The sequence below is a fragment of the Enoplosus armatus genome, chromosome 7 (assembly GCF_043641665.1).
Source record: "Enoplosus armatus isolate fEnoArm2 chromosome 7, fEnoArm2.hap1, whole genome shotgun sequence".
Lineage (NCBI taxonomy): Eukaryota > Metazoa > Chordata > Actinopteri > Centrarchiformes > Enoplosidae > Enoplosus > Enoplosus armatus.
The window spans coordinates 2,008,726-2,029,192 of record NC_092186.1 but is presented as its reverse complement, the minus strand read 5'-3'; the positions used below and the strand labels follow the sequence as shown (position 1 = coordinate 2,029,192).

The 20,467-nt window shown below is 40.3% G+C and overlaps 2 protein-coding genes across 2 annotated transcripts; one reads left to right on the top strand and one right to left on the bottom strand.

Moving 5' to 3' along the window:
• Positions 1 to 2,616: 2,616 nt before the first annotated feature.
• LOC139287687 (interferon-induced protein with tetratricopeptide repeats 5-like) lies at positions 2,617 to 4,434 on the bottom strand. Its single transcript, XM_070908851.1, has 2 exons — positions 4,430 to 4,434; positions 2,617 to 3,925 (listed from the first exon to the last, which is right to left on the bottom strand). Exons 1-2 carry the CDS (start codon positions 4,432 to 4,434, stop codon positions 2,617 to 2,619), a joined length of 1,314 nt encoding a protein of 437 aa, XP_070764952.1.
• Positions 4,435 to 6,135: 1,701 nt separating this feature from the next.
• On the top strand, positions 6,136 to 17,580 carry pomgnt1 (protein O-linked mannose N-acetylglucosaminyltransferase 1 (beta 1,2-)). Its single transcript, XM_070908543.1, has 21 exons — positions 6,136 to 6,255; positions 6,933 to 7,035; positions 7,599 to 7,714; positions 8,240 to 8,305; positions 8,623 to 8,736; positions 8,835 to 8,952; positions 9,833 to 9,931; positions 10,160 to 10,287; positions 11,238 to 11,308; positions 11,913 to 11,988; positions 12,276 to 12,359; positions 12,544 to 12,585; positions 12,831 to 12,889; positions 14,073 to 14,145; positions 14,465 to 14,593; positions 15,100 to 15,225; positions 15,456 to 15,520; positions 15,638 to 15,682; positions 15,793 to 15,928; positions 16,283 to 16,392; positions 17,467 to 17,580. The coding sequence occupies exons 1-21, from the start codon at positions 6,136 to 6,138 to the stop codon at positions 17,546 to 17,548; spliced, it is 1,962 nt and encodes a 653-aa protein (XP_070764644.1). The 3' UTR covers positions 17,549 to 17,580.
• Positions 17,581 to 20,467: the final 2,887 nt, after the last annotated feature.

Sequence of the window (20,467 nt, the reverse complement as noted above, 5' to 3'; positions counted from 1 at the left end):
TGAACAAAGTTGAATTAAAACAAAGAAAGAAATACAAATAAATACAAAACATGAATACAAATCTCCTCTCCACACATCCACCAAACTGGGAGCAACATTAACATTCGTTTATAGTCCCATTTGTGTCATATGATGAATGTAAGTCCAGTATTCAACGGCCTTTTAGCTCTGGTTTGGTCTCCACCAACTCCTGAGAAGAACATCTGGCACTTTACATGTTCCACTTTCTTCACAATGATGTAATGTCATGTAATATGCCATACTATTTAATATAACAATGATACTTGTCATATTTCTTGCAGTAATCTCGGAATAGGCTACATATTGATTACTGTAACACGCTTTAACCAGCATAATAAAATGGTTCTTGGTTTATCTGTGTTGTTCAGAGTTATTGAACTGAGAAGAATAATCAATACAATTAGAAAATAATATGTTAGACTGGATGTGTAAGTAGGTAATTAACATATCTCCATATCTCCAAGATATTTCCTTTTCATTATTAGATGTAATGATATTTGATTTACATATAGAATATGCACAGGCCTAATATTTTGACAAAGAAAAAAAAACATAAAAGATGATATGAGGTAAATGGAAAGTTTTACTGTGCATATCAACTATTATCTATGTGTGTTATATAAAACAGCAAACCCTGCACATAAATTGTCAATGTCCATAGTGTTATGAAACCACGAAGGAAAATACTTTGGGCCGGCTTACAGGGTCAAAACCTTGCATTTATATCCATACAAACGGAAGTCCCTGAAGGACTGCCTTCTCACATAGCGTATTCCATCCCCTCACGGCCTGAAATCCAGCTAGGGTTTCAGATAGACGAGCCTTAGACAAGTTTGTGAAGTCTGGAGGGTGGACATTTGGATTCAGCTGGAGGAAGGAATAGCGTTATTTTCATACCAACAAAGTCAGATGTAATTTGCAATTTCTTGAAAACTCAACATCAATCTAAGCATTTTACATATTTTTCATATGTATTTGTATGAGTTACTTTAAGGACCAAACCATTACATTTTCATGTTTTAGCCCATTAAATACCAGTTGTGATTAACTGTCATTATTACCGCTTTCAAAGTAGACCATAAGCTCTGACTGATTTCCTTCTCTGCAGGCAGCCATGGTTTCAGCTCATTTGATTGCAGTATGGAAATCAACAGGTCTTTAATGCCAGATGCCCGACCGTCCAAGTCCAACTGGACTGCAGGCACATGAAATGGAAGAGTCTATCTGTCCAAGCTGCAACTCAAAGCTTGAAAGGAAAATGATTATGCTATGACGGTATCAGCTGTGACCTGACTACTGTTGTTCAGACTAACTGCGCTCAGCAACCTTGTTTCCAGCAGCAGACAGTTTTCTAGCAAACAAGCCCTGATGAACCCTCTGTACACTCTTTCTGCGGATTTGGGAATACATTTCTTATTGAGATCGCCAAGCATTGATCAAGTTTGACAGAATTCAGAAGCTAAAGGTGGGCTTTGTGAAAGTTTCTTTGCCATTGCCAAAACAGCCATCCCGTATTTCTCGTATCAGCTTGAGTTTTAAAGATGTCAGAATAATGATGAATCTCTGGATGCAAATTTTCAGGTGGTGACAAAACCAAAGGGTTGATAAATACTAGTGTGCTTTTTCTCAGCTCCAGAATTACTGCTTGCTGTGTTTATAGCCAGTACAGCAGTTCACTTTCATTTCAAAACAAATCAGTTGGAAGTCACGTGATTTTAAATGCAGAATGGGAGGAGTGGGTTACCCACAGGGCCCACGGGGCAGCTGGAGGTTCAGCTGACCCTCATGTTAACGGATGATTTTCCTCATATTTTGATAGTTACACAGCACAATAGAAAAGTTAAGAAGAGCCCCTCATTGTGTTTACAACCAATACATTTCAGGACTGATGTAAGCGACAGAAGCCTTTACTGGCTATCAAATGATTACAGCGCCCTCTCCTGGTCGAAATGATTTAATGTGTGATGGCATATCTTGTCCACAACATACAAAAATACACATCACAGTGCAGACTGCAACAATACAGACTGGCTGATAGTGGGATACCACTTTCCACACTGGCCAGACCAAAGTATGACTGGCTGTGTGTGTGTGTATATATATATATATATATATATATATATATATATATAAGATAACCACGGATTGCCAGTGAAGACCGCTCTCTACTTTGACCCTTCTTGCAGCTTTATCAGTGTTCTAATCATATTGAAACATACACACCAACTGAAATAGAACGGAAACATTAAAGTTTCTGGGTTACAGCTACATTTGTGAATGAAAATGAAACTATACCGTGCCTACTCGGACAAACAGAGATGCACGAGTGAATTAAAATCAAGCTTTATTGTCATATGCACAGAAAATAAATTGCACTGTGTGATGAAATTCAGGCTTTTGCTGATTGCCATACACAGAAAAATTACTTTAAATAAAATAAAGTTGAATAAGGTTAGCACAGAAGAAAGAAGTAGACAAGTATAAAAAGCTAGTAAGTTACTAAGTAATAATATTATTACTATAAACTAGATATATAAATAATGTACAATAAATGTCTGATGTTGTTACAAACACTCAGTTAGACAGCAAATGTTATTAGTCTTGCAGGTTAGCCAGAAACTCCTCTATTTCTCTACACATCCGGTTTCTGTTTCTTTCTTTAATCCTCTCCAGAGTTCTGACGCTGTTCTCACGATAGAAAGATTGTAACGGTATCTTTGCTGCCCTCATGTGGTATTCTATCGACTTGTAGCTCTCCTTCCGAATGAAATGTACATATTTTCCATAGTAGTTGTAAAGCATCTGTGCCTCTTCAGGATCCAGATCACTTTCTAGCAGTTCCTCGTACATCTGGTCAGCTTCAACATGGTGATTGGACTCTGCGTATATGTTTGCGAGAGTGATTTTTCTTGGAAGTGAAGAATGAGGGTAAAGAGAAATCACTTCCCTATAGAGACTGATTGCTCTGTCGATCATGCTGCGCTCCAGGGGATTGTCCCGGTGTAAAAAGAACCTCTTCTTGTAGCAGATTGCAACACACCTCTTCAGATAACGTTCATCTGGATGTCTTTCCAGAACCTCTTCTGCCAAATCAATAGCCTCATCAGCAGATACATACTTTCTGTAAACACGTAATAATGGTTTGATACCACTGTAGCTGCTGACAGGCTTTCTTAAAACCCTTCTGGCCAACTCTCGTGCTTCAACTTGAATTTTTTTCCCTTTCTTAGCACATGCCTCAAGATAAAGAGCAGCAAGGTACAAGTTCTCTGGATCGTGCTCCTTGGCGATTTTCATTTTCTCCAAGACGTCAGCGTCCAGCCCTGTCTTGCTGTGCTTAGAAGCACTCACTAACCCTACGACTTGGCTGGTACGCCACTCCACCGTGTCCGGCTGCATCCTGATGGCCCTCTGGAAGTAATCTGCAGCCAGCAGCTTTTTGTCTGCACTAAACTTCATCAGGGTCCAGGCTTTTTCAGCGTAGATCTCCGGATGGAGCTCGTCCTGGGATGGAGATGGGTATTCATTCATCAGGGCGTCGACCTTTGACAGGTAAGCCTGACTCTCTGCTTGTTCCCCCAGGTGGTGGAGCAGCCAAGCCAGGTTCCCGTAGTTCACCACTAACCAGGGACCCTCATCTGAGACGGTGTTTCTCATCTGGCGGAAGGCCTCTGCAGCCTTGCTGAAGAAACGCCAGGCATCACCGGTGAGCCCCAGCTGGTAGTGGATGTAACCCTGCAGGTTGTAAATGTGACCCAGCCAGCTATATCCCTCCTCAGTGCCGATGTCCTCCAGCTTGTCCCTCAACCTGAAAAGTTTGGACCTGCTGGGGTCCAGATCCCACGTGAAGTGGCACTGTAGAGCCTCCAGTTTGGCCTCCAGTGTCGACTGCCTCTGAGCAGCACTGATGGAGATTAAAAATGACAAATATTAAATCAAACGTGCAGCACAGTAATATAATGTGCTCCGTGGCATGCAGTGTTTGGATGAACACCTCACGTGGAGGAAGGAAGGAGAGCTGTTGAGAAGAGAACTTTCAAAAATTACTTCGATTGGTAACACACAAATTATTAAGTTTAATGTAATCAGTTTCAAAGCATATGTTGATCTAACTTGTTAAGTTGGTTAACAAGTTTCTTTCCAAACAAGGAAGGAACAATGAAAGGAATGCAGAAAGGAAGGAGTGTATGAGGGAAGGAAAGAATGAAGAAAACAATGATCAGAACAAACAAGGAAAAGAATGAGAGTAATAAAAGAAGGAATGAGGTAAGAAGTGAGGGCATAAAGGTAGAGGAAGAAAGAGTCAAGTAAGAAAGGAAGTGGGGACAAAACAGAGCGTAATCCATAAGGTTTAATCGATGAACGATGTTACTGATGACAGATATGACATGCAGAAGCAGATACTCACCTCATCATCCAGCTGTAGCATTCAAAAATAAGAGTCTGTGGTTTCTGCTCTTTATGTACGCTGCTGCTTTGGGTGCAGCACCATAAAATCAGTAATGATCAACTTTTATGCCGTTGTAAATGAAGTCGTGTTGAGCACTGGCTTTGGACTCAGCGGACTTTCTTTTCCCTCTATGAAACCTACAAGCACAACAAGTCATGACTCAACAGATCTGCATGGAGCTCAGGTTATCCCGTGGCCTCTCGAGAAATAAGATCTAAACTTTGTCCTCTCAAAGTTTCTGTCTTTTACCCGAGGTGAGACACAGTCAGCAGGTGTCAGTTAAGTCTTAAGTCTTGGCTATGAAGTCCCGAGCCAAGACCAACAAAATCAAATCCAAATCCTGGCCTTTCCCTCCTGCTCGAGCAACATGACTGACTGCTGTCAAATTAACTGCACACTTTTTATTACAACAAAAGTTGAATCTTTGGGCGTGGATATATTAATTCATACCAAATCAAAAGGCAATAGTCCAAGTGAAGTCGTGAGTCATAGGTGTTAAAATCAAAGTCGAGTTATGAGGCATTTTTCAATTTAGTTAAGTCTAAAGTCATCAGATTTACGACTAGAGTCTGACTCGAGTCCACATCTCTGTCTTGCACCATATAAAAACTGTTCGGTGTAAAAAGCTTTATCCAACCTTCTTAATGATGTTATCAATGCTTCGTTTAGGGTTAGGGTGATCTATTTTTTCCCTAGATAATACAGCTGCAAAGTGCATGTTTAGGCTGTGGTAGCCTGCAAATTATTAATAAATTAATTAAAATATATTTAACAGCAGAGTAGCTGTAAAATACCTGTGATGAAAGACATATAACTTGTCTCACCAGTTTCTCAAATTGCAACTAATCCAGACTAAAATTGTAGATGGAAATATACACTCTTGCTCAATTGGTAGACTAAAAAGGACCTTTTTAGAACATTTTTATACACAATACTACTGGAATTATTTCAAAACGAGCAAGGAGATATGTCATTTCTGAAAAAAAGTAACAACTTGGGAACATTTAAAAGATATTTTAGAAATGATTATTATTATTATTATTATTATTATTATTATTATTATTATTATAAACATCATTGTACTCCAAGTATTGTAAGTCTCTTTTTCAGGATTATTTATCCTGTCGGGGGCAGTAATGAGCCTGGCAGCGATTATACTGCAGAACATCGCAAAAGAAGAAGAAGAAGAAGAAGAAGAAGAAGAAGAAGAAGCAGCGGCGCGGTGACGTCGGTTGCTCTGCGACAGAAACGCCGTGCATGTAGCATGTAGTAGCAGTTACGAGCGACTTCGCGGGGTCTTGCTGCTGGCTACGGGATTAAAACGATAATGCGAGGTTTACTGACAGTTCTGTGAGTAGTAACGTTAGTATCTCAACAGAAAAGAGACGGCTGGAGTGTGTTAAACTCCGGCACAGTGAGCTAGAAGAGCCCAGCTACTTCGCTGGTTTAAAAATAGTCAGCTAGCTATCGTCAGCTGAACTTGGTGATTAGCTAACTTTATATCTGACCCGTGTCGTGCTTTATTTGTGTTGTTTTCAGATGACGATGTGACAGGCAGCCGTGTCTCGGTGGTATTGTGGAGCAGTGCATGTCCTGGCCGCAGGAGGTGGAGGAGGTTCAGGCGGAGGGTCTGAGCTGTGTGTCGGCGGCTGTCGGCGTCCGGGATGGAGACCTGGACCCCCAATCCCCGAGCCAAGCCTTTCATCCCCCGTCAACAAAGAAGCTTGTACCTCACCTGGAAATACAAACTAACTAACAAGAGGACGGTTCGTCGTTTCTGTCAGGTAGATAAAAACACTGTCTCTGAAGATGGAGTTAAAACCTGGTCCTGATTTGTGTTGATGCAGAGGGACAAGACAGCCCCGTTGACTTGCTGTCTGCAAAACTGCACATCCTGGGCTTTGATCTAAATATTACTAAAACGGACACTTTAGTATTCATTAAGTTAACAAAACTGTACTAGGCTCGTTATTCTCCATTTTAGCTCATATTTGTCCAAAATGGAAAGTAAAAGGTACTCGAAACATTGCTGTTCCTCTTTTTCTTTATTCAGCTTTTGTTCATGCATCATGTTTTTTGGGGGAGGTTTAGTTATTGTAATTTGATTTCCGAAACTACTCATCAGAAACCAGATCTTCTGCCACACGTGTACCGTAGTAGCTTCCCCTTTAACACCTCTTTTGGCACCTTTTTTGCAATGGTACAGATGAACAGGCAAGATGGTTGTCATGGTAAAGAGGTGAATGCTTTCTCATTCTGTGACGGGAGTGCACATTTATCAGCGTTACACATTTCGATCACAGACAAGTGTGTGCAGATCCTCAATAGTATTTCATTGGAGCTCCATACAGACGCTGCTTGTCGACTCTACCACAGTGTGTAACATGAACCCACGTGTCAAACAGAAGAAAGCCCTGACCAGTAATGAAATAACTTCACGTGTTTTTTTTTCCTTCCACAGGCTGGTGCTGTGCTGTTTCTGCTGATAACTGTCATAGTCAACATTAAGCTCATCTTGGACACAAGAAGAGTAGCTAATGAAGATGCAGCGGCTCAAGAATACGGTAAGAAACATGTCTACTTCTCACTCTGTTTACATTTCTTTCACTTTCGTACCAGCACAAGTTTCAGCATTAGGCTTAAGTGGGACTCTGTAACGGTCATTATGGTCACATATTTTGATAAATGTTATGGAAAATGGTGACTGCATCAGTCCATCAGCTTTTTTCCCAAAGTTAAGTTAATAATTGGCATTCCAATAAGATCTGTAGGCGAAAAAGACTGTAGTATCACTGTAGATGGGCAATGTACCTTTCCCCCACCCTTTGGAAACTTCAGGATGTCCACTGGAATCTATTTTCTAGAAGCTGAACAATGATTTGTCTCAATGTTAGAATATAAAGGTGGATCTATTGGTGGGTCTGGCAGACAAAATAGTTTTAACAAAGTATAAGTCTCACATTTTCTGGCTTCTCCAAACCTGTTGTTGAGGGCAAAAACTTCAAGCCTGATGAGAGAGAGAATTGTTCATTAATATCAAACATTTCTTGTATGTATGTAAATGTATGACATCTCTGCATGGCCTTTCTGTGGAGTAGCTAATCTTGGTCTTATGCTCCTTTTTTAGACGACGTAATACCCAACATGGAGACACCACGCAGGCCGGCTAATGGACGCAAGGTCCTGGACATTGAGGTGTACTCCAGCCGCTCCAAGGTCTACGTGGCAGTCGACGGCACCACTGTTAGTTCAACTGACTGACTGACTGACTGACTGGTGCACAGTCAAAATCAATAATTCTACCTTAATACACGTTGGGTCTTATTTGATATTTTTGGCCATCATTTCAATCAGTAATAATAGTGTTTTACTCACCAAGTTAATTTCTGAGATCTGGAAACACCGCAACATCGCTAAAGCACATTCTTGTTTTCCAGGTGTACCAGCTTAAAGCCAAACACACGCCTCCCACTACGATATTGCTCTGATAGCTACCCGGTCAAGTGCCATTTTATATATTAGATGGGGTTAGCTTGTCACACCGTCACATTTGATTAGATACGTTTACGTAACCGCCCCCAAGTTTGATCTAAGCTAGGCTAAACACTAACTTATTAGAACTGTCTTTGTTCCAGAGATGATATGTCTTCTTGTTTGACTCTGGGTGTGATGGTAAATACGAGGACTTACCCCTTTTTAAATGTGTGACTGTGCTATGTAGTCCAGCGGACGGGTAAAACGTATCTTTATTTTGCTCATCTCCTGCAGGTGTTGGAGGATGATATGAGGGAGCAGGGCCGAGGCATCCATGTGATCGTTCTCAACCAGGCAACTGTAAGCATTTACTGTATGCTCCTTATGTTTAATGGTAACTGACTTTTCTTTCACTTCAGTTTTATAGCTTTTATTTGTTTGTAATTGTAGTTAATATTTCTGTACCTATTTCTTGGTGTGATAACCAACAAACAACAGGCACTGAGTTAATGACAGTGTCTTGCAGTCTTATGGAAATGAAACAATTTTGCTCCTTAATGGAAGTAAATTAAAAAGACAGAGTCAAAAATAACGATTTTTAATTATATGGGGTCAAATCAGAAAGTTCAGCTAAATCAGTCACGGTCTATTGTTGTTGTTGTTGTTGTGTGTCTCAGGGTCATGTGATGGCCAAGAGGATATTTGACACCTACTCTCCCCATGAGGATGAAGCCATGATCCTCTTCCTCAACATGGTGACCCGGGGTCGAGTCCTCATCTTCACCATAAAGGTCAGTGACTGCCATGTTCATGTTATATTCATGGACAGGTGACGAATGAAAAGAACAATCTGAAGGAATGGGTTTAGAAACCTGTTTTTGTCCTGCAGGATGAGGGCACGTTCCACCTGAAGGATGCTGCTAAGAACCTGCTGAAGAGTCTGGGGAGCCAGGTGTCCCTCAACCTCAGCTGGAGGGACATGTGGACTCTGGTGGTGAAGAAAGGAGGTAGAGGAGCAATCTTTCACTTTGTTGACGTGATTCTGTCGTGTTAGGGTATTTGTAGGTTTCCGATCTTTTTGTTGATACAAGAGTAAATCAGGGTTTGTTTTAAGTGACCTGCATGTTCAGTTTTATCTAAATGAAGTCTTCCTGAAAAACCTATAAACTGTGGGCAGTTATTATGAAAACATCGCAGAACAAGAGGAGTTTTGAATGACAGCATTTTTTCATATAATTTCATTTGTGTTTCAGATATCTGTCAAACTGTAGTTGTGTTTCAGTAAAGCATTCATATTGCATTTTGGTACATCATTGTTTATTAAATACAATGATTAATCAGTTGATTAGCCAGCAGTTGATTGAGGACATTGCAGAACATGGACACCCTTCTGTGTCCTTAGTGTCTAGAGAACATCAGCTGATAATGCAGTTCAATAAAAAATGATGAGCATATAAAGTACAAAAAAACAAGCACACATATCTGGTAGATTGCTTTGTAACATGAACAATGTAATTCTGCTGTTTACCTCATGATTCTTTTACTCAAACTAAAGTGTCTGGATTGTCTCACTGGTTCAGGTAGCTACATGCCCATAAATGCGGTGTGTTTTTTTTTTTTTTATGCAGTGCTGTTTTTGGTCTAAAGGCCCATTTTGGCTATAGGACAAGATGCACTCTCCCCTCCAGTTCAGCATATTACATGTGGAAAATGTCACCAATGACACCAATGTAGTCAACAAGGAAAAAAAGAGGAGATAGTAAGAGCTCATTGGGTGGGGGCAGGTTAGGAATAAGTTAGACTTCACAATAAGTTTGAATTAACTAATAAAGCCTGCTTTGTGAGATTACCTGTTTTGACCCGCTGGATGTGTGTTTGGGGTTCCAGGTCAGGTGTATGGAGAAAAGCACTCAAAGTCTCCAGCCCTGTCCACATGGGGAGACCCGGTGCTGCTGAAGACTGAGGTACAGCTCACCGCCTCTGAAGGTAAGATACAGTTCTTGTATGTTTGGAAAAGTGTCAAATATGTCTAACTGATCATGTTACAATGCCTCATTGATGGCCAAAACCTAACCAACCCAAAAGATCCAGATTGTAAAAAGGTCTTAAATCAGAGCTACACCTGCCGGCCAGTTTTGGCATTATGTTTTAAATTACTTGGTGAAGATTTCTTATTAGTGTCTAACAAACTGAATGTGATCCTCCGACCTGCAGAGGCAGAGTGCCACTGGGCAGACACCGAGCTAAACAGGAGGAGGAAGATCTTCTGCAGCAAAGTGGAAGGATACGGCAGCATCTGCAGCTGCAAAGACCCAGCGCCCATCGAGTTCAACCCTGACCCTGTAAGACACACAGCAGAACTCTTTACTTCACTGTGAGATCGTCTTTCAGACCAGCGTATTGAGCTGCACATAATAGAGAAGGACAGAAGAGCCTAAAAACTAAGAAGCTAAGCCCGACTCATTTGGGATTTTTGAGTCTGATATCATTTTTCAACATGACATTAAAGACATTTTTGGTAAAGACCTCTTCAGTTTAGTTAGTTGGCATGATATTTTACAGCTGCACTAAGACATTGTTTGACATTTTGGGAAATATGCCTATTTGCTTTCTGGCAGAGAGTTGGCAAACGGTATTGTCGCACAGAAGTATTTTGGATTTTATCCCGCGTCACTTGCATTGGAAGCACATTATGAAGGGATCTCCCAATTGTCAGAATGAACAGGAGGAATGATTATATCAAGTCAGACCTGTTCCAGTGTTCATACGGGCACCTAACTATTGTTTTAAGACAGAAGAAAAGCTGTGAACCTATCCTGTAACCAAACCAGATATAAATTAGTGAGCCTTAAAGGTGTTGGTAGGTGGATTTTGCCACTGTTTGACGGAGCCATGCTTTCCATTCTTTATGCTAAGCTAACCGGCTGCTGGCGGTAGCTTCATATTTACCGTACAGACGTGAGAGTCGTATCGATCATCTCTTCTAACCCTTTGCCAGAAAGCAAAGAAGCATATTTTCCAAAATGTATTCCTCCTAAAGTGACTCACTCACTGTGAAAGCCTCTGGAGTATTGGAGACAATATATATACTTTTTGTAGTTGAAGATTAGAATAGTCTCTGATACTACAGAAGTTCGATATCCGACACTTCCTTATGTCTTCCCACAAAGGTCATCAGCTCCACAGTAAATTTCACACTACACTTTATCGTCAAAATAAAACTCTGCTTGAGGACGTCACAGTGTCAAACTGACGGTGAGTTTGTTTTACTCACCATATTTTCTTTCTCCAGCTTCCCAACAGTAACGTCTTCAATGTCCCCGTGGCCGTCATAGCAGGGAACAGACCCAACTATCTCTACAGGTAAGATGTGAAAATAAATGACATGACTGATTTTCTTCGGTGCTCTTTCTATGAAAGGAAGCAGAAACAGAATCCACAAATTGCCTCAGAAAGCCAGATTTGAATTTGAGTTACTCAGCACTCTTTTTCCCATCACACACAGTGAGTAGAGAGGAGGTTACGCCTTTGATTTTTACTTGTCATCTATAAAAATATTTGTGCTGATTTGTTGGTATTTCATAGATGAGCTGCATTTCAGCGTCTCCGAGTTTTACCCTTAAACAAATGAAGATAAATGAGTCGTACGGACTGTAAATAGTCCTAGAAGTAAATTGCTTGCTCTACTTGACATTTTAAATGCATCGTACAGAAAATAGTTTATAAACGATGTGACAGCTGCAATAAGCTGCTGTTGTGAAAGCAGGATGAAGACAGATGGGGGGGCCCCTCCCTCAGAATAACATTTGATATTAATATGAGGGGAAATTACAATCTAGCTGTCCACTTTTTGTTAAATTGGAACAAATCACATTCATACAGCGATACAGAACCAAAAAGTAAATTGCCCTCATTCGTCTTTTGTGCCTAAAACAAAATTACGACCGCTTTCGTCGTCTGTTTTCAGGATGCTGAGGTCACTTCTTTCAGCTCACGGCGTCAACCCGCAGATGGTCACAGTCTTCATCGATGGATATTATGAGGTGCCAGGTTTTTGTTTCCTCTTTTGTTATTTCTCACATCACATCCACCCAGTCAGTGCTCCACTTACACTAACACAATGGGTGTAATAGTGTTGATACAATACCAGAGTTCCAGTACTGATACCAGGACTATGCTTGTGTTACTATACAATGTGATACCTTACTTTTAGACATAAAAGTATTATTGAATAAAAAGTATTATTTTGGTGTTCGCCTTATCGCTGCGTCATATTCCCCTGGTGGCTCGATCAACCGCTCATACATTTTTGTGTGTGTTTTCCACCCAGGAGCCTATGGATGTTGTAGAGCTGTTTGGACTGAAGGGAGTCCAGCACACACCCATCAGCATCAAGAACGCCAGAGTGTCCCAGGTAAACGGCACCCTTAAACACTACTCGTTGAAGGGTTAACGCAGAGTAATTCACATCAATGAGATCACAGGAGTGTTTTGAGGTTCAGCCCTGTTTCAAGGCATTAAAGTAACTAAGACCTCCAGCTGTTTTTTTTTTGTTTCTGTTGTGAAAGTCAACAGTGTGTCTCCGCTCTCTGTCGCAGCACTACAAGGCGAGTCTGACTGCAACCTTCAACCTTCACCCAGTGAGTACTTTGGTTTAAGTGACGCTCCACCCAAAATCTTTTCAGTGTCAAACACTCAGGCTGTAAAGGGGGCTGTAAAAGAAGGGTGGCTTTTTTTTTTTAGGTTATCTCTTAATTCATTTATTGTATTATTGGTCCATTTATTCATTGATTATAACTGTCAGGTGTCGCTTGGCTTGTGAGTTTTGCTGACTACAGTAGATCTCTGCACTGACCCAGCACGTGTTATTTTCTGTTTTCATCAGGATGCCAACTTTGCCATTGTCCTAGAAGAAGACCTGGATATCTCCATCGACTTCTTCAGGTACGTCCTCCAGTATGTACAACCACTACCGAAGATAGACCGATAACTGAGTAATTATCATGTATGTGAGTTAAGCGGAAACAATAAGTGAACTTATCAATGAGGTGATGCGCAAAACAGTAATCAACAACCATTTTAATGCTCCGTTAATTGTTTCAGTCATTTATTTGGCCGATCGCTTACATGATAGTAAATTATGTCTGGCTCTGGGAAATTATAATGTTTTTTTTTGTTTTTTTACATTTTATAGAAATGAATTATCTTTTGATGCTTGACAAGTATCTAAAATAAGGACAAGAAGATATACTAATATAGCTTTATATCAGCAGGTGTGTAATTTTAGTTAGTAATGCTTTTCTGCAGCCTTCCTTTATTAGACTTAATAATTAATTAATTATATTATGATATAAGAACAGGTTCTGGATCAGCAGAAAAGGCCCATAAACCCTCCCAGCTGCCGGAATCACCACTAGGTGGCAGTAGATCCACAGTAATGAAGCTGCTGTCAGCTTTGCCAGAAACCCCGTCCTTCTTAGTTGGACAGACGTGGCTTTGAACGGTGTGTTTGCTGCTGTAAAAGCTCCAGCTCCCCTCCTGGGCTGACCGACCTGTTTCAGGCGTCAACTTCAAATAGTTAAAATAGCGCTCGTAGCCGTCATCTCACTCAGTTTTAATGCCGGTGAAACGAGGGCGGTGAAAACCAAAGTGTGCCTTCCTGTCGACAAAAACAAGCCTGTTATTTTTTGTTTATTTCTATAAACTTTGCTTCTCCAGGTTGTCTGGGAGTCCTTACAAAGTCCTGAATTCAATTTTATAAATATCAGACGCTGGAAATCTGTAAAAAGTCTTAGATTTGAATGAGTTGGTTTTTGATTTCTTTGTCAGAATTACCTTTCTTCACCTTAACCTAATGCTTCCCTCAATTACAAAAAACGAATTTACTGACTTTATACTGACGTGCTGCTCGTACTTATGTTTGGCCCTGCAGTTTAGATATACAATGTAAGATCTTAAGTTTGCCCCTCTCAACAAACTACAACATTTCTGTGGTTTAGGTTTGAGAAAAATGTCACTTTGCCTTTTTTGCGACTTAAGGCTTTGTCTTAAAAAGGTGTTTTATAAACTATTAATCTATCCTCCCTGAGTTTACAGTGTTGCTGTTGCTTTTCTGTTTTTCCTGCAGTTTCCTGAGTCAGACCGTCCACCTGTTGGATGAGGATGACAGCCTGTACTGTATCTCAGCCTGGAACGACCAGGTGAATGCCTCAACAACTGCCTCAGCTGCTCATGTTATACCTGCCCTTCGTCCTTAAGCCTCCACTCTGTCCATCTCTTTTCTGTGACTGGTCTATTCAAAAATCAGTTTTCTTCTAACCTGAGGGTGTAACTTAACATTGTGGGGACACCACAGGATGTGTTTATCTTCTTCTATGTTCCTTTGTTTGCTCTCCTCATTTCTTTTTCCTCCCTGTGGCCTGTTTCATTTCCCACCCACTGAATGACCTGCAGAAAGACTTGATGCCCACAGAAAATTAGCATGTGTCACCGACAGCTGTTGTTGTTGTTGTTGTGCAGGGCTATGAGCACACAGCGGAGGACCCAGCACTGCTGTACAGAGTGGAGAGTATGCCCGGCCTGGGCTGGGTGCTGAAGAAGAGCCTCTACAAGGACGAACTGGAGCCAAAGTGGCCGACACCTGAGAAGGTGCAGGATTGATCTTTTCTGTGTTTAAAGAACCCTAACCAGAGCTTTTAGAGGTTTTCCTACACTGATGTGTTGATGTGTTTTTACCATTTTCCAAATCACCCCAGATCGAGTTCCAATCTTCCAGTCTGGTTTCAGTTCATTTCTCAAATTACAAATGACTCTTAAGTCCATCACAGTCATTTGATCACATTTTATTATTAATTTATTCATGTATTGACTTTTGCAGGCAAAGTTAGAAACAAGCTACTAAAGAAAGTGGAACCAAACACAGATGTTGTGAATTTTGATGTTGGATGTTCTGTCTACCTGCAGCATGTTTTTAATATCAGCAAATTGATTTTCATAGAATGAACTGAAACCAGCGGCTGTCTGAAAGGAATCAGTCTAAAGGATGATGGTATAATTTGGAAAATGGTCGACTAAAGCCAAATGCATGGTCCTTTAAGTGTGGGTGAGATTGTATTGATGATGTTATAAACTGTGTGTATGTTTGTGTCTCGTAGCTGTGGGACTGGGACATGTGGATGCGAATGCCAGAGCAGAGGAAAGGCAGAGAGTGCATCATCCCCGACGTGTCCCGCTCTTACCACTTCGGCATCATCGGCCTCAACATGAACGGCTATTTCCATGTAAGATCTGTTCACTATAATCCTATCATTTTATTTAAAACAACAAAGGAGAGCGTCTTTATCAGCCTGTTTTTATTTCAGTTTTTTTTTCTTCATTTTCAAGGTGAAACACTTGAATTGACATTAACATAATGTCTAATTGAAGTCTTTTCTTGTAGTAAAACAGTTGCCATGCAAAGGTCAAGAGACATCTCTGATTATATTTTCTGCCTGTCTTTTCTGTCTCATAGGAGGTATATTTCAAGAAACACAAGTTCAACACTGTCCCCAATGTGCAGCTGAAGAGTGTTGATAGGTGAGCACAGCCAGGTTTTGTGATTTCTGGTCACTGAACACTGCTGTTTTTCATACCATGAGTTCCTGAACTGTATGTGGAAAATCATCTTGGTGTTCTTGTGCTTGTTCCTCACAGCTTAAAGAAAGATGCTTATGAAGTGGAGATCCAAAACCTGCTTAAGTGAGTTAAATACAGAAGAGACACTGAGCCTGTAGATGGTTTCAGATTACATTATGAGGTTTAGATAGATGTTACACTATTTATGGTGTGTGTGTGTGTGTGTGATCCAGGGAAGCAGAGGTGCTGGACCACACTAAGAACCCATGTGAGGACTCGTTCCTGCCAGACTCTGAGGGGAAGACCTACGTCATGTTCATTAAAATGGAGACAGAGACAGACACATCCACCTGGACAGAGCTCGCCAAGGTACTCGTCACTGGTTGGTGGACCTTTTTTAAGTGGTCCATGTCATACCATCGGTTTTTAGATTGATTTAGATTTAGGCTTTATATTTTGTCATAGTTACGTTGTGATCGTGAGGTAGGTGTATTTGTAAACTCCTCCTCGTCGGTCCATTCAGCACTACATCTTTACATGGCAGTTTTGCTAATAGTAAGGATATTGTCTCATCAACGTCTCGTCAACGTTTCGTCTTTGTCACTGAAAAAAAAAAGTTATTGACAAGTATGTTTCATATTTTGGCTAATGAAATGAACCCGAGCCTGCCATAAGGAACAGGATCATTCAAAGCATTCTTGACTCTCTCGGTCTTCTGCTCAGTGCCTCCATGTTTGGGACCTGGATGTTCGGGGATACCATAGAGGCCTCTGGCGGCTCTTCAGAAAAAGGAATCATGTCCTCGTGGTGGCCGTGCCAATCTCCCCATACTCGTAAGTAAAGCTCAAATTGTAGTTTGTGCGTTCGCAGAGATGCGCCGGTCCGCTTGACGTAAATTGCTCGTAAAATGTTGGCGTGCAGACCAGAAGGCTAGCGTCTACACTGTCTGTGTAGTGAAAGCAGCATGCTAGCAGTCGCAGCTGCAGTCCTCCGTCAGTATCTACACTGAATGCGCTTACATGGCTACAGCTCGGCTGTGTACTACAAGTGTTATAGCAGCACTCACAGCCCAATACACAATCAACACAACACCATACACATGGCAGCTACACTTGTACAGTTTGGTTTACTTTTTACAGGTAATTATAGATAAAGTTTGGTTTAATTTAGTTCAGTTGTTTAAAAATATTTTGCCATATCTCACCCTGAAGATAAATTTCCCCCCAAAAAAGGTCTTCTAGGTACAGGAGTCACTGACAGCTGTAATGATTAAATTTGAAGAGGACAATTTGAGTCATGAATTTATTGTGCCACATGTGGAGGACGACAGACACATTAGCAACAACCCAACATCAAACTTGACCCAACGCGCATTCCTCCTGTTTTCAGCTTGGCTTGTATACTTATATAACTGTTATAAAATGTTTAAGCTACTGTACAAAAACAGAAGCACCTGAAATCCTAAGGTTGCTCTTTTTAAGCATAGCACTTCCCATTTCACTGAGATGAACTCATTATAGTTATCGCCAAGTTATACATTATAGTTTAATGACCGCAGCCTGAAACTCTGTAGAAGAGATTTACTGTGTCATTTGCCTGAGCTTCCTCGTGGCCTTTTCTCTTATTTGTAGTAAAGCATCGTCCACAATTCTTGATCTTGAATATTTGTTTTTGTTATTTCTGCAATAGATAAAAAATAAAATGTCTCAGAACATCTTTTATTCACAAAGAATTTGAGGAGAATAGAAAAGATGACAATCCCCATCCCCAGCAGCAAACACAACGAATATGTCACTACTACCCTTTCTTATCTTTTACCACTGCCTGTCCACTCTGTCTCTGTCCACTCTGTCTCTGTCCTCTCTGTCCACTCTGTCCTCTCTGTCCACTCTCTGTCTCATGACCAGTGTGAAGAAACCAGCCAATGTCACCCCCATTCACCTAGAGCCTCCGCCCAAAGAAGAAGGAGCACCGGTGGAGCAGATGTAGACCTGATGTTACACACACACACACACACACACACACACACACACACACACACACACACACACACACACACACACACACACACACAGAGCCCAGGCCTTAACTCTTCTTCTCCCCTCATCAACAACCACTAATAATCCAGCCTGGGATCCACATCCACAAAACAGACTTTTCCTAGATGTTGAGCTTGTGTACGAGAGGATACCTGGGAAATGGAGTCCTGACTTTTTTTGTGCTTTTGTTTTTTTTTTTATACTATACATGAACGAAAGAGGGATTAACACTACAAACTGCACCACTAAATCCGCCCAGCAGCTTGAGGAGGAACGGTGACACTAGAGCGGTTTAAACAAGACTGTACAACCAAAACGGTTTCCGTGACAACTGTGGGTTGTCTGTTAAATTTCAATTCAAGTTGTGACTTTTCAGCAAAAACGGTGCAAATGACACAAACACACTTACCAGAATCTTTCTCTTAGTTTGTTGTGTTTTTTAACTACTGAGTGCTTTGACCATTTTGTACATACGTTTTAACTTATCTCTATTTATTTTACATCTATCAATCAAAAAGGAGTTTAGTGGTTTGTTTGCATTTTTTAAAAAAAAGATCCACTTTTATCAAGATAAAAGCATTTTTTTAAGAGCCTAACGTTTACAGATAATGAAATGATAATGTATATACATGCCTATATATATTTTTTGATGGAAAAATTTAAAGGGTCAGCATATTTTTCAGCATCAGATACTGAGTTTGAGTGAAAGAGTTGATAACAGCCCTGTGGGTTTTTACTATTATTGACTGCTTTGATCAGTTGCCTCGGTTTCATGAGGAAAACACAATGGTGGTTGAAAGAGACAAAAATTTGAAAATATTCACAGATCAGCTGCATACACTCCAATTAGAAACCTAACAGCAAAAAAAGACTTGCTGGGTATTTATATTGTATATATTTGAGCCAATAGTTCCTGATTTAAATTCAATAAATCCAGTTTTTGACTAGATATAAAAAGTTCTTGCAGAGCTACTTGCATTTACACCGAAGGCACAGAACAGAAATGTGGCTCCTTTTGTTAAATGAAGAAAAAAATATATTTCTTAAAGTTAGGTATCAGGAAAAATATTGTTTCGGTGTCTGTATTGAAAGTCCGTCATCAGCTCAAGCATCAAATATTTTCAAACAATGCCTAGCCCTAATATTTACACTACTAAATAAAAGTGGAAAATTATAAACATTTAAAAACTAAAGTTGTATATTAAATTCAGATTATAATTTGAGTTCCCAGATTAAATTGTAGCTGCATTTTCTTGCTTCATTATTTGCTTTTTCTTTTAGAAATGCTCATTTCATTGTGTTGCAGTGTTGAATTTTGCTGCATGCTCCTAAAGGCAGTGTATGTGTGAAATCGGTGGAAAATGTGCTCGTTCTCTCAGTGTGCACAGTTTTGGCCTCCCTCAGCCACCATAGAACGCTTGATCAGAGCGTAGCGTCTTCAGCCACATCATACACTCGTCATATAGACAGAATACAGAAAGGCCGTCGGGGTTATCATGCTGCAGATAACATCGCTGAAATCTGAAGGAGCTGCCGCGTCACAGAAGAGACAGACCGAATCTATTTTATGACTTAAAACAACTGCCGTCACTGACCAGAAAACAGCAGCATTAACACATCCAACGGTGTGAAGGAGCTATTTTATATTCTTTGTGTCCTTCATCGTGTGGTGGGATGAAGGACACCTTGTCAACTCTTGTCAACTCCAAGATGTGAATATGAAACGGTTTAAATCTTTACATGGAGGCTAAGAGTAGTTGCTGCTATTATATTATGTTCATTATTTCAAGATCACAACTTTCTTCCAAAATAACAAGCAGTTTTTGTCGTTGTTTAGACTTAACATCTTATTTTTATGAGATAAATGATGTTTCTGTGGTTCTCACGTTGAATTTTAAAAACTTTTTCCTGTTATCTCAGTGAGACATAACTTTATCTTGTTATCTGGTGATAAGAGACTCATAATTATAATAATGAATCCGTAATATTTAGATACTAGTTAATTGACCACACTTGCAATATGTTCCGTACACTAAAGATCAAACAACACTAAAATCATACAATATAATCTGGATTCATTATTTTTCTTCACAGTTTATCATAAAGGGATTGACGAGCAGAATCAGTAATAAAATCCGAACATTAAGCAGTTTATAATTAGCTATAAGCAAACATAGGGCCATTTTTTAAATGAATATATGTCAACACTCATAACTCTTATGAAGCATCTCTAACTGGTGTATAAACAGATGATGAACACACATAGCGACATAGCTGTAATCACATGTGATGACGTGTGATTACACACATGAACAGCTTCTCACTGTGTGTTGTAAAGCATTTATTAGCTCTTAATATACAAGTTCAAATCATTCACAGTCAGGTTTATGAATGTTAGTGTTGTTGGTGCTGTACTTTGATTGGTCCAGCATTTTAACGCCCAGGTGGACAGTTAACCAGCTGTGTGCTGACGTGGCTGATGGATGATTTGAGCTCCGTATGTTACTCTGTGTGTTTCCTCCTGATTTGAATCACAACATCGTAGACCCATAACAGAGGTACAGCTAACACTCGCTTGCCCCCCTCCCCACTGAATGTGCAGGAGCTGCCAATTACTCAGCAGGCGTTGAAATAAAAAGAACTAAAAGTAACATGTGGTGGGAATCAGGGCTAACGTTAGCAATGATTAGGCTAGGCTAACTAGCTTCCACCTTCTGACTGATTAGCCTAGCTTGCTAGCTTCCACTTCCGCAAAATGAGCAACACGGTGGTCTTTCTGTCTGACGAATGGGGACAGGGCTTAAATTAAATTACTAATTGAACATGCAACGCAATGTGGGTTATGACAGTTCCTCCTCCTTTGAAAGAA